This window comes from Scomber japonicus, chromosome 2 (assembly GCF_027409825.1).
Source record: "Scomber japonicus isolate fScoJap1 chromosome 2, fScoJap1.pri, whole genome shotgun sequence".
Taxonomy (NCBI): Eukaryota; Metazoa; Chordata; class Actinopteri; order Scombriformes; family Scombridae; genus Scomber; species Scomber japonicus.
The window spans coordinates 35451395-35466671 of record NC_070579.1 but is presented as its reverse complement, the minus strand read 5'-3'; the positions used below and the strand labels follow the sequence as shown (position 1 = coordinate 35466671).

The 15277-nt window shown below is 39.9% G+C and overlaps 1 protein-coding gene across 1 annotated transcript in view; it reads left to right on the top strand.

The window, feature by feature from the left end:
* LOC128370364 (sodium/potassium/calcium exchanger 3-like) overlaps positions 1-15277 on the top strand; it is a 59286-nt gene that overhangs the window by 26715 nt on the left and 17294 nt on the right. Inside the window, exon 3 of the mRNA XM_053330961.1 lies at positions 11139-11215. Coding sequence (XP_053186936.1) covers positions 11139-11215 — 77 coding nt within the window. The remainder of the gene's footprint in view (positions 1-11138; positions 11216-15277) is intronic.

Genomic DNA, 15277 nt, shown 5'->3' with positions numbered 1-15277 from the left:
TTTGACATCATTGTAAATTGAAGCTTTTTAAAGGAAAAGTCGATAATCTATATTTTTGTTACTGCGATTACATCCCAAGACAAGACCAAAATCATCAAACTGAAGATGTAAACCTTTAAAACTAGCCACAAATATATTGTTTTAAATCTAAATCTGCTTTTCCACTCTACAGTTCTGGCATTACATGACTCGACTCGACTCGACTCTACTCGTTATTTTTGCGTTTCCATTATGGATAGTGCCTGGTACCTGGTACTGTTTTAGTACCTGCTCTGCTGAGGTTCCAAACGAGCTGAGCTGATGTGACGTCAACAGACTGCCGGCCACTGATTGGTCAGAGAGTCACTGGAAGAGTCAAAAGCCATCCCACACAAGAATCAAACCCAGCATTTTTAAACCCAGTGTTACAGCCATTCGGCTCAATTCTCTTGCTTTGTGTGTGACGGAAAGCCACATACAGCAGCATGACGACCCCGCCCACGTTGAGTAGGTACTATAGTAATGGAAAAGGTTGTTCCTGGTACCAAACGGAGTCGAGTTGAGCCAAGTAGTGCTAGAACTGTATAGTGGCGCCATAATTGATGTTGTTTGCAATGGACGTATGCCAAAGAAAATGCCATTTCAGCCACAGTGGATTTTTTGTTGCAGTGCCACAATTGGCCACTGGGGCATTTTTGGCGCAATGCGATATCCAATCCTCTTAATACATCCATGTACTCTCTATAGTGTTACAACAAAGACATGCCACCTGAAACTTCCTGCCTCACTTTTGTTATTTTCAAATATGTGTAGGCGGTGTGGGCAGGCAGAGTCTTTGCTATAGTAGTCTTTTTTAAGATAAATGGATAATGAAAATCATCATGCCAGTTCTTGGCTTTGCAACTGGCGGCAAAGTACATATAAGAGTCTGAGGACAAAGAAGGTAGCAAAGGAGATTTGGCAAAAATGCTAGAACACAACGGCTAGCGTGATGCGCTTGTGCATCCCAGCGTGTTTGGCAGAGCGTGAAGGAAAAGCAAAGGTGCCACAGAAATCCAGCTTGGGGGAAAAAAACAAACCAAAGTCGTGCTACATCTTGATTCAGAGCCCCTCGGTGGCTTGCAGTGGCTCCTTCCAAATTGCCTGGTAAATTAGACTGGCATGGGATGATGCAGGCGGGGGTAGTCGGCTCCAGCGGGAGAATGAAGCAGACTGAGGCAGGACGTGTCCCCCAGCAAGCTGAAGCCTGATTGCTGATTGATACATTGACTGCCGCTGATTGTGCACAGTGAAGAAGAACGGGGGAGAGCGGGTGATTGCAGAAAGCGAAACAATGGAAATCTCACTGGCCTCATGTGTTTTATGCGTGTGTGTATTTGTGTGTTGCTGGTTTGTGTCTCGCTCCATCTGGGTGTTAATATGCTTGTGTGTGTGGTTGTTTGCTTGTGTATGTGTGTGTGTGTGTATGCGTACTACAGCCAGCAGGGGTAGTTGAGGCCAGAGCTCCAGCAGCAGCTGTTAAGGGTTCATCCTAGTGACCTCACTTACAACTGCACTAATTACCAAGCCAACTACATCATTTTCTCTTTCTCTTAGTATTCGTCTCATGCCCATGACTCAGTTCCCCTATATTCTGCTTCATCAGTACAACAAATATTATTGACTGATCTGTGAAGTTCAGGTAGCTTCTTTCTCCCTGAAAACTTTCCCATTTTATCCTCCTCTTCCCTCCTTCCATCCATACATCCCCTTCTCCTCCTATTTGTCCACTACCCCCAACACAACAACACTATTCCCACCATACACCAAGGCATATGTTTGTTTCTTTTCCAATCCCTAAACATCATGCATAATGTACTGCATCTCGGCCTTAGCGCTGCATGTTGTACATCAAACGTCATTGCTAATGGCCAGTGTACTGCCGAGCAGCAGCAGCAGCAGAGTGACTCCCTTCAGGTTAAGGCTAGCAGTCTATTATTTGTGCCCACCTCTCCCTTCTGCCACTTAAACACACTCTGCTTCAAGGATACACTCACTCCGTTGCCATGGAGTTTGCGTTACAGTCACCAAGGCAGGAGTGCTGACATTGATGAAACAGAGTAAAGTAGACCGGTGCATGCTTTATATTGTTTAATCTGCTCTTTAGACATGTTTGTTAATTAACTTTATCCAAAATCCTGAAAGTAGCTTTGTGATCTAATATCTCTGAAAGAAATTTTAAAAATGGTTTCCTATTCAAATAGACTGCTATCATGAATTTGTCATCCACTATAGTGTGCATTGTAATTTCACCTTGACAGGTTTCACTTGATGTAAGGTATCTTCTGGCAGCTCTAAAAAAGACAAGTATGCAACTTTTGTTCAACCTGAAAGTGCCCAATTTGAATAATGTGAGGGTGAGTCACTAATTAAATGCAGCAGTGGCATAAGAAGCTAACTTTGTGTAATTAAAAGAAACATTTTGGCAGTGGTTTTATGTGCTTTTAGGTTGATTGTATAGTTGTGTGTTGGTGGTCACATGTCCTTGTGTTAACGAATGGTGTTTGGATCTGTGAGACATTCAGCATACTGGACTCTGGTTGTTGCTCATGTGTCAAATGTGGCCAGAAATAAGGATAAGCATTTTTTGGGGGGAAAAAAGAAAAACAGTGTATTTCATTTAATAAACTACCATACCATACCATCTGATACCATACAATACCATACCATACAATACCATACCATCTGATACAATATAATACCATACCATACAATACCATACCATACAATACCATACCATCTGATACCATACAATACCATACCATACAATACCATACCATCTGATACCATACAATACCATACCATACAATACCATACGATACACAATACAATACCACATGAAACCATACCATACCATAATACCATACAATAACATACCACACGATACCATACCTACCATATGATACCATACGATGTGATACGATGTGATACGATGCGATACAATGCGATACGATGCGATACCACATGATACCAGACGATACCATACGATACCACACTATACCATACCATCCCACACCACATGATACGACCCCATAGGATAAGATATACCTTTATTAGTCTCATGGTGGGGACATGTACAGTGTTACAGCAGCAAGTGGATAGCAAAAATAGAAAGAGCATCAATAAAAAGAGTAAAGAACAACAAATAATAAGTACACAAGCAATAAAAACAATAGTAGTAAAAAAAATAAAAATAAAATTGGTTACATTATGTATTTGGTGTTGAAAACTTTTTTTTTTTTACCTTGAATTGAACACAAAGCTAATTTTCTTGTTGTTTGCATGACTTGTGTTTTTAAAGTGCGTGTTTATTCATCCCAAACGCCCAATGTAACCAACTGTATTAGATGTAGCCCGCTTGCAACATACTGTATGCACTGACTGTGCTGTCTTTGTGTGACAGCTCAGCTCAGCCTCTGACTGACCTCGAAACGTAATTGGAACTAAAGTTATAAAGCATTCGAGTGCAAAATGTTCACTCATGTTGACACATTTGTAATTTGTGTGAGTGTGGCTTCACCTCAGTTTGTGCCAGCCAGAGCAAATATACATCTGTTTGCATCCACTTGCAACTTCGTGTCAACTTTATATGCAAACATGCTGCCTCAAACAATTCCTTTGTGTCTGGTGTGAAAAGATATGACAGATGTTAGCATGTTAACAATGCAATGTATTTTAAAGCTCTTTTAAAGCTCTACATTTTATTGTAGGACTCCACTAGTGTAGCTTTACAGTCCCTCAGTTCAGCCTCTGGCATTTTTAACTCCTGTTTCTTTCCGGCTCCCCTCTTAATGAGTCCACTCTGTTCTGATTGGTCAGCTTCAGGAAGTATGCCGAGGAGCAGCCGCATCAGAGTTGTGTTAAGTTACTGCTGATGCAAACCCAACATATCCTGCTTTACTGCCTCATATTAAAAGCTTTTAAATGACTTCATAATGGGATACTTTTATTAAATTGTAGAATTTACAGGAAATTAGCAGAACTTTGTTAATAGTGCTAAAACACGCTCGATACAACAAGATATAGAGCTATTTGGAGCTCTTTGTTGAGTGGACCAGTTAGAAATCATGAAGGGTGGAATAGCAGAAACAGCCACAGTGAGAATAATGTTTGATACCTCCAACAGATAAACTAGTTATTTTACTTTGCTGTGCTGCGTAATGGAAAAACACTCACAGCATGCCAGCTCAACTCAACTCACGGCTTGGCGTGACTACCTCCAAAACAATGGAAAAATGTTAGTGGAGTGGAGCAGTGAACTTGCACGCTGTGTGTGGAGAAGATGACCACATAAAGAAATCCGTCACAACCAACATCAGCTTGGGCTAAAAGTATAAAAACTGTTCGAAACGAAGCGTTCAGAGCAGCCTGAAGCCGGGGCTTTTTGCTCACAGGGATACTTCTACACATGTTTAATTCATTATTTGACACTTTGGCCATGTTTAATGTGAACATCTGACATCGTAACAACATATAACTGAAAATAAGGAAAAGTATAACTGGTCCCCTTTAAATGCCCTGAAACCTATTTCTAAAATCAGCTTCCTACTATGAGCTATGGGGTACATGAACAAATATATATATTAATTGGTTTAAAGTGAGTTCGAAGAAGATGATCAGAATGTATGCATTGTTTGAATGAGAATTTGATGTCAGTAGTGTGAGTCTTTGCTCATGTGATCAGGCCACTGCCAGACAAATCTGATCAAACCACTACACACAGTCCTGATGAAACAGATCAGCTAAATGTTTGTGCTAAATGATACCTAAAGTGTGTTTTTCCCCTTATTTTTGCTCATTTAGATTGTCAGTGAGCAAGATTTTAGTGGCTTTAATATGGAGATAAATGTAAAAAATGAACGTACTTGTAAACAAGATCAATTTGGAGTGTCGAGAGCAGTGACTTCTGTCATTACATGTCACCAGACAGCAGGGGGGATTCTGCATACCAGAATGTGTGAGGAAGGCTCCCCCCCTGGCTGGAGCTGCTTCCAGCCAAGACAGTGTAGCTGCTGCGATTAGCCAGCACCTAACTGTGAATAGGCTGCTGCACAGGTTCAGTGTGTGTACTTGTGTGAATGTGTGAAAGTAAAGAAAAAGTAAACTATTCCTACTTGATTCAAGCTTTAAAAAACAGTAAGAGTAAAGTCGTTGGAGTATGGAAGTGTGTGGGAAGTGTTAGTATGCGTGCCAACACCAGGGTCAGTTTGATTGTTAAAAAAATATAAATTAAATGAGAAATCTCTGTAAAAACATATGGACATCATGTGAAGTGCCCACACATGGCTGCATATTGAGTGAAGCAGGGTGTAGGATGAGGAAGTTGCTTGGTGTGTACGTATGTGAAGCCTCAGTGGCGTAAACCAGACGAGCCTATGCCAACGAGCGCATCTGCTGCCTGTTTCTCCCATCTCGTCTCCATCACCACGTGTCCACTTGACAAGACGCAGCTGCCGAGTCCTTTGTCTCACCTGCTCATGTAAAGAGCATCATCCACCTCAACGTGGCTGCACTCCTGCTGTCCACTTTGTTGTGTTGATGTAGGTTTTCCTGTTCAGGTTTACTGAAGTAATACTGATTATTAAAACTGTGTTTTAATAAGCTATAGGCTACATATAATGGATACGCTGTTTTCTGTAGTACACTTCAACCATATGTGAGGTCATCATGTCTCCCTTTTATTCACAGTAACAGATGGCACTTATTTAAAGGATAACTCCTCTTGGTTACTGTACAATTATGTAGTTTTGGCCAACATTCATATTGGTAATAACATTTTACGCAGCAAGTTAATAGCTGACATCTGGGTACATGGAGACATGGGGGGACATATCATGCTTTTTTGTGATTTTCCATCATTTTATATACTTTATGATGTATGAAAATTGCTCCCCACCATGCATATATATATATGCACACACACATAAAAGATAAAACTCCCAATGAAAGAAATAAAAACCAACAGTTCATGACCACATAAGTGTACTCTGTGAGCTGCCTGAAGTTTTAAAACAAGATTTAAAAGAATTAATAGAATCAACTGACCTGATACTCACTGGAAGGCTGTTCAAGAGCAGAGGAGCCAGTACTGCAAAGTCACAATCACCCTTAGCTTTTAACCCAGACTGTGGAATGGGTAGACGGCCGAGACTAGCAGACCTGAAGGGCCTCTTCAGACAATACAGTGTGAGGAGCTCAGTTACATACTTGGGTGCCTGATCTTTCAGAGCCTTGTATGTGAAAATGGATTCTAAAAGAGACTGGAAGCTAGTGCTGTGAAGATCGGTGATTGATGAGAATCGCTTTGTTTTGGTCAATAATCTAACTGCTGAATTTTGAACAATTTGGAGCTGCTCCATCGCTTGATTGTTCAGGGAAGTAAACACGGCATTAAGAATAACTGAGGCGGGAGGATAAAAGAGCATGTATAATTTTCTCTGTGTTACTGAAGGACAGACCTGAGCTAATTTTGGAAATATTCCTCAGCTGATAACAACAGACTGGACTACTTTCTTTACATGTTGCTCCAGGCTCAAGGTACTATCCAGGATAACACCTAGATTTTTGTCACTGACTTTATGTGAGGGGGCCAAGGAGTGACTGTATTTGTTTTGTGAAGTGTTCAGGGTCAATGATGAGAACTTTTGTATTTGGGACATCCAGCTTTTTTTTAGTGAAGCAAATTTACTGGTGTCAGAAGGTTTAAATGACAGCAACAGCTGTATATCATCTGCATAGATGTTGATGAGATGTTGTGATGACGGATTATCTGAATGAAGGGTAACATGTATGGGGTAAACAGTACAGTTCCCTTGATGGATCCTTGTGGTATTCCATGTTTAGTCTGGGCTGTTTGTGAGATAAATTCACCAACAGAAACAACAAATTCCTGGTGGCTAAATACGAGGGAAACCAGTCCAGATCTGTGCCAGTAATACCCGCCAGCTGTTTTAGTCTGTCTGTAAGGACTGAATGGTTGATGCTATCAAAAACTGCACTGAGGTCAAGCAATACTAACACAGAACATGCCCAAGAACTATCAGGAAATCAAACTCTATGTAGTTTGCGGAACCCAGATCGAAAACTTCTCAAAGTAGGACCCAAAGTGCGGACAGTAGGACCAACTACTACAGTGCCTATTTTTCAACACTTTCAAACACGTATAGGATGTATTTACGAAGTTTTCCTTTTCTTCCTTCAAGTAACAAGATCAATACGTGAAACTGTGCTTCTGCTACAGTTTATTTACATAGCCTTTGAACCCTGAGATGTGGCATCCAGAAGCTAACCAATCAGAACAGGCTGTGCTTTTGGAAAGGAAGCCTTAAAGAGATTGGTAATAAAAAGATAAATCATGCAAAGATATTCCAGTTGAGCCCCAGAATATGATGTAAATTCTATTCTGGAACGATGCATGTAATGTCCTCTTTAAACGAAGTTAGATGGGGCAAGAAATACAAGCAGTCAGATGACCAGATAGGTTTTAATCAAACCCTAGGCTAACCAAACTTATTTGGACAAGACAACACAGGCAAACCGTAAAATTATTACTGAAACTGTCCTCTGGAAATATCTACTCCAGTTTGAAAACCAACTGTCTAGTAGTTTACTGTTTGTTTGCTGTAATTGTGCGTGCTCAAGTTTTACTTGTGCCATATGGGATTATTATTGATATTTCGGGGGTTCTACCTTTAGCTTTAGATTCTAATAAAGTAAGTTGTTCACAGTTTGTCTGATTGTGTTTCTTGGCCCTTGTTCTTCATTGTCAATATGTCTTCTGTCAATGTGTTATCAGTATCAGCAATATCTTTAACAATAGAAACAATCGCAACAAAGAGACTGTAATTAACCTGTATTATACTATAAGTGTAGACCCCGGTATGTTTTAACATATCTACAGGCCTGTGTAGTTTGGTGAGCATGTGTTTCTGATTCAGGTTTAGAAGGAGCTAGGTGCTGTGAAGTGGAACCTTTCAGTGTTGATGTGTATAAAATCCCTTGTTTACATGAAGGTTCAGTGGGTTTCTTGTAGGAGTGTGTTGTTATGCATCACAGCTGCACGTGTACTTACCTCTCGTGGGAAATCGGACGTCATGCTTCTTGGAAGAGTAATTAGCAGTATGGGTTTTATCTGCAGGCTCTTTGAAGACTTCATGAGTCAGTTCAGCATTCTGCTAATTTAGGTAGTTTCTTTTTTAGTGTTGCCTTTTACTCTTATAATGTATCACTATATCCACATTTTCTCCATCATTTCTAGTGGTTTTTATTGCATTTTTGCCAGCAGTGTCGTCTATTTCTCATCTGCATATATCTCTAAATCCTGTCATGAGAGGTTCTTGTTCTTTCCCTTCACACACAAGCCTGACATTTTGGCTGGATTGAGTTTGAGCTAGCTAACACCGGCTTGTAACAGTAAATATTAAACACATCCAGCTGTCGCTGTGAGATGGCCGTCTGCTCTGCTGCTGCTTCGTACCCTCTTTGGCTTTTTTACAGGCAGCTCTGCATTGTGTTAGGTTTCAGAATCAGAAATACTTTATTGATCCCTGAGGGGAAATTGGCTCATGTTACAGTTTCTCACATTTTAGAATAGAAATATATATAAGCATAGAAAAATTACGAGAAAAATAGAAAAATAAGATATCTATAAAAATATCTGCATCATATTACGGTTCAAAAAGAGTGCTGAGAAATGGGATCTGTAAATGTGTTAAAACGCAATCATTGTATAAATAAGAACTTGAAATACATGCAGTATGAATGCAGCATAAATACACCAGGGTATTGCTCAAAACTTAAAGCAGTGGAACACAGTGCAGAGGAGGGCTGCAGCCACTTAAACACAGCGAGATACTGTAGATGCAAACAGGTCAACAGAGTATATAAAGGGGGAGAGTGGGAGAAAGCAGTGGGAAAGTAGTTAACTATTCAGCTTTTATTTTCTCTCTGCAACACGTTGTTAAGGAGTGAGATTGAAATAATGAGTGTAGGTGGAATGTTAAACTACTCGACTACTCCTAAACTGTTTTGTTCATTCATTCTTTCAGTCACTCACCCACTCATGGTTGGCGTAACTGTCTCTCTAGTGGCCCCCGAATGAAGTAGTAGTCATCCCACACTGTGTAAGACACATACCATGTAACTGCAAGGTTCACAATTTGTCTTCAGGACCACTCCTTCTATCTATCCCTGTGTTTCCTGTCTCTTGATGTGATAAAGATAAATGCAGAAATGCCAACTTCCTGTGATGCCACCCAAACTCCGAGAATCACAACCATTCCATGCTGACATGTTGCTTAGATTTCCACTGCACTGCGGGTGTAGTATTAAGTCAGTCTCTTCTAAACCTGCATGATGCTGCTTGTTAGCATTTGGGTCACTGTTGTCTCATTAGCAGTAGCTGTGCCAATCAGTTAATTGTTAGAAAAAAGACCAAAATCAGCAAAACTTATGACATCACCAGCCTGGACTTCTGTGCTTACTGTCAAATGTTAACATTTTACCATCTTACCTTTTAAACTCCTGCTATAAAAATGTGTGTTCTTGATAATTATTTGACGTCAACTGTCCAAAAACAGTTACTCAATTGACTGTGTCGTAAAAGCAAAGAAAGTTGCAACAAAAGAATAGCTTGACTTTAAAGCATTATCAATTACCAAACATTTTGAATAGTTTTGTGTTCATGAACGAACATTAGATTACAAAGATTAGCACATAGCATAAATGTCTGCAAACAATGTCTGCAAACGATACCACTTTCTAATCAAGGTTTACTACTTACCATTTTTGAAACAATGACTAATTAAATGACTTTCAGACAAGACTAGCTAAAATCAGGCTTCTCATTTCTGGTTGGCAACTGTAACATTTGCTAATAGTGTTGCTAATAGATAGGTGGTTGGTTAGTTAATGTTAGCTTTGGGAATTTGGTAGATAATTCCACCTGTGACTCACTTGTTTTGGCTATATATTCAAGATACGCTAAAAGACTGAGGCTAAACACTGACTCTTCTAGGCATTCGAAGTATCAGTAGCTTATTAAGCTAGTTAGTCAGGTGACTTATGATTGCAGTATTTGTTACAGAAGATTTCTGCAAGCAGCAAGTTGTCTTGTTTTCTCTTCAAAAAGATGTCAAGACTGTTTTTGTTTAATGCTCAATAAAATACTTTTGATTCGAGTGTCACCATTTGTTGCAGCACATGCTAGGAATCATTAGCATTAATCTTACGTTCCTTCTGGTGCGTGGCTGGCTTTTCCAAGGAAATAAGTGCGGAAATATGTAATGTGAAATATATTTTCAGTGACCTGTGAATGGGCTCTGGTTTTGTGTGGGAGGAGATGATGACAGGGGTGACTTGATGCTTGAGGGGCGAGAGGCAAAGGTTTCTTAACACTCTCCAGTAGCCAAGCGCCTGTCACTGGTTTTGGCAATCAAGGAGGGACTGCGGGGCTGAAAAAGGGGAACAAGTCAAGAAGCCATGGAGAAGGGGTAGAATAACTCAAGCCACCTTTTAAATCCAAAGCCCCTCTTTTTCACCTCTTTCTGTTTTCCTTCACACTATTTCCTTCTGCCAACTTTCCACTCTTCTCTGAATCTTGTTCTCACAGTCGCTCTCTCTTGCTCAATTGTACTCACATTCCCATGCGGGGAAAAGTGGAGTTTGCAAATTGCGGTTAAACTTCCGCCACCCTTTCTCTCTCTCCTTTTGCTCTCCATCCCACTTGCCATACCCTAAATATCCCTCGCTCTATTTTTATAATGCTCGCTCTCCTCTTTGCCCTCGCTTTGTCCTCCTAGCGCTCACTTTTTCCATGTCCCTATTCTCTTGTCGCTCTCCGAGGAAGCGACGCTCATACACAGTCCTTGGCAGGGCACAGTTAGACTGTCACACACACAGGCATGCACACACACACTAGGGCAAGGTAGTCTCTGGGCAAGGCTCCTTGTCAGTACACATGAGTACAATGGGTTTCTGTTCTCATAGGGTTGACCTCTCCGCTGGGTATTGAAAATATGTCCTCCAAATCACACTCTTCCAACAGATGCATTCATACGTGCAAACTCTATCCATCTTATTTGAATATTTCTAACCCTGCTGATTGTTTCTGTCTCTTCCAGCTCTGCACGAGTTCCCTACAGATCTGTTCACACACAAAGAGAGAACAGAAGGAGCGGTGGCCCTGCATGTCCTGTGTGTAAGTTTACCTACATATGACTCTGCATTCATGTTTGCCTTGGTATCAAAAGATCTATACAAAGTCTGATATAGCATCTCTATAACTTTGTGTCAGAGAGCTCCATTGTTGTTCAATAACTCAAAAGCCATGTTTCCATCTACCACTAATGTTGTGCAAATTTGAACTGAATTTCCAGAAAATCTGCAAAAGAAAATAGTTGTTCCATCTTCTACTGTTATGCAAATACAGATAGATAGATAGATTTAAAATAGATTGTAAGTTCAGCGAGATGACTGACTCTTGGCTCCAATTCCTCTGTCGGCTGCCAATACACCGTTACAGAAAAGGAGTGTAACAAGATGGATTAAAAGAACCTCAGTTAAACCTCAAATGGTGGTAAACAATGTAGAAAACATGATGTGTTCATTTGAGGAACATCACTATCACCTCATCTGTTGACGCAGGTCTGATGCTTTCGTTTATTTGTCTGTTTCCAGTGCACTTTGTCACTTTTTGCTTTTATCAATACTCCAACTTTTCTGTCTATAAAGAGCCTCACTGTTGCACTGGGTGACATGTTCTTTCATTATAATGAACATTCACGTGGTAGTTTATTTTGAGCCATCCCACATATACCATCTTCCTGTTTTAAATACTCATTATACTCTGTTGTATTAATCCGTAAGATGAAAATTGTCCAACAAATGCACTCTTTACTCTTCTATAAGTAACTTAAACTAAAAACCACAGTGTCTAGCTGTCTTAGGAAATAACAATACAACAAAATTAAAATGAAACCATATAATTATGACTTATTTGTAAAGACTTACATCTTTAGTTGGAAACAGGGAGGTTGAGGCTGAGTGTAGGGAAGTCAGACAGAATTGAGGGATGAAAGCATTTTGTTTTTTAATGGGATGAGTTTGAAAGAAAATAAACTTTAACAGTGACTTCAGAATCCAAACGTCTCCAACAAAATGTATGGGTGACATAATCATTCATGTTTAGTTTTTTAGTTTCTTAGGTAGTGGATATTTCTGTCAGGCAACAAATGGTGCAACTGTAAATTTAAAACTCAGCTTCAAATAAACTTTATTGGAATAAAAGTTCAGAAACCTAAATCACCAAAGCAGGACAGTAAATTAATATTGATAGATGATTAGTAATAAATGTTAAATAATAGCCACATATCAGCAATCATATCAAATACAAGAAATAAAATAAAAACCCAATTACAGTATATTAAATTCAACTCATGACTGTACAGGACACAGAAGTTGTCCATAATGTATGAAAGGAGGATCTGAGGATCAGGGATACATTTTTCTGTATTTATTCAAAGAAATCTCATTCTAATCCTTAGTTTTCTATCAGTAACAGTGTTCAGGTATTCTGCTACCATGTCCTCTTTATTCAAATCAAATAGAACTCTAATTTCCTTTGTGATTTGATGGTTTCGTTCCAATATTTGATATAATTTTCTTTTTGTTTTGAGATGATTTGGTTTGGCCAGATTGTTTGGTGTCTGTCCTAAAACCTTGATGTGTGTGTGTGTGGGCAGAGCTTCAGGATTTCTCTCTCTCTGGCTGAACAGAAGACAGCTTCTCCTCTCCTCTCCTCTCCTCTCCTCTCCTCTCCTCTCCTCTCCTCTCCTCTCCTCTCCTCTCCTCTCCTCTCCTCTCCTCTCCTCTCCTCTCCTCTCTTTTCCAGCTATATTTCACTGCTTCAGCACACACATGACCAGTCACACCGGCCTCTATGGTGTGGCCCAGCAGGGGTCAACATGTAAGGTCGAGGCTATGATGAAGCCCCTCGTCCATCACTCTAACATGACTGACAGAATGTTCCAGTACATGATGATCCATGTTTTTCTTCTGCTGTTGCTGATAGCCTCCAGATGGATTCACTGTAATGGAAGCTCATGCCAACAGAGCAGCAGCAACATCTCCATTGAACTTTGCTGTACATAAACAGACCACCGAGCAGACCATTATGCAAGTACATGTTTGACATTACGGGCGATGTCACTACTTACAGTGCACCCCCCCTCTGAGCTGGCCTCTCCCTGCTGCACGGGGGCAAATGAAATCAACCTTTTCTGGAATGCTCAGGCATTTAAAACAGCAGAAAAGTATAGTAGATGATCACCAACTATTTCCTTGTGTTGTGTAACCTTTAAAATAATGTACTGGATAACATTTCATAGGAGATGTTGCTGTACTGTACTTTGTGGTGAGAACAGCATGCTGTGTATTGTTGAGGAAGGACAATCAGATCTAATACTTGCAGAGTATACTGTACAGTTCTGACTCTGTACAACTGTTTCTAGCTTTTATTTTTGTAAAAATTCAGACACACAATTGGCTGAACCTAAGGACAAAGCTTGCCCACTACCACTGCATGTGTTTGAACATCCACTGAAGCTTCCCCAAAAAGATAAATGATGAATGATGACGAAATGATGAAAATACCTTTAAGAAAAGCGTTGAATTAGCGCCACAGCTAACACCTGCTGAGCTTGAAAGCTCATTCTTCACCATGGTAACAATCAAAATCCACCGACCAGCTTTTTCCCGTGCTTTCAACCACATCTCATGTTGATGAAGACTGTAGGATGTAGTAGAAACATCCAGAAAAAAAGTCATTTTGGACTTTGAGTTGGGATTTTTTTGGTAAATGAATTAGCTTTTTAAATAATTGAAATTCTTGCCTGAGCAGATGGTTTTTAGGTGCTTTTTAAATGAATCCACATTATCCATGGACCTCAAGCCTATTGGGAGAATATTCCAAAGCTTTAGGGCTGCCAACTGGACGACACAGTCTCCCAGAGTCTTAAAATGTGTCTGAGGTACACTTAAAAAACCCTGAGTAGAGGACCTAAGGGCTCGGCTCGCCTTATAACTGCTTGATTTGTCCACCCAACAATCAAAAACACAAAGATACTAGATTTATAATGATGTATAAAACAGCAAAAAGAAGATCTTCACATTTGATAAGGTGGTAACAGAGATTGTTTGACATTTTTTAATGTATAAGTTAGTTTACTGATGCAGCCGAATGAGTTCAGTTTATCACATTTGGATGCAAAAACACTCATTATTTCTGTGAATGTAAAATAATAATTGTTCATCTTTGTAGCCTTTGTAGCCAAGACGTGTGACTTGCAGAACAATGACTTTGTCCTACTTCTGCCTCCCAACCAGAATACACAGTTGTATAAATGTGCTAGCAGCCTTTCTTTTCTCTCTCCACCTGCAGCTGCTCTGCTTCACTGTTAATCAGCACTTGTGAATGCTTATTTTCTCGCTATTACTGGTAAGAGAATAAAAAATAAATATAAATTCCCTCTGAAGTCAACTCTAATTCAGAAAATGCTGTTCAAAAATAACCAAATAAATTACACAGCAGCTGTCACATCACCATGTGGCTTATGTAGTATGAATTATGCAGCATGTGTAGCAACATATGGTCTAGGGTCACGGATGTTGACTTAAACAGTGGATTACATCCTGCTGTATTATCCTATGATGCAGCCACAAGTGAGGCTGCTGTGATGTGATTCCAGTGTCAAGCTGAAGATCGTTATTGATTATCAGTGTTTGTTTCTAGTATTGGATTTGGCTGGAAGACAAAACTCTGTTAACATATTTCTGAATTTTAATATCACAGTTTTCAATTCCAGCTGCTGTTCTCTTGACAGCTGTGTTGCCAATGCTGACCCCCCCTTCCAATTCTGTAAAACCTATTAATGCTCCATCATCATTTCTAAGAAAAGAGTTGCCATTAAAAAACACAGCTCTTATTTCAGAACTTCCTGTCTGTACACACACATAATAAAACATGTGTGCAAATCAAAACAAATGTACATTCAGCATATATTTCCTTGGCTGATATCCACACACACACACATACACACACACACACATACTCACACACAGTGAGGCGTGTTGTTTTCCCTCCAGCTCAACCCTGAATCAAGATTAAACCCTGTTATTAGGATTACATGCGACCTTTGACCTTTGCTTGCACCAAATTAATAAATCTGCTTCAGTGACTGCTTGCCTTGAGCTTTGGCACTCT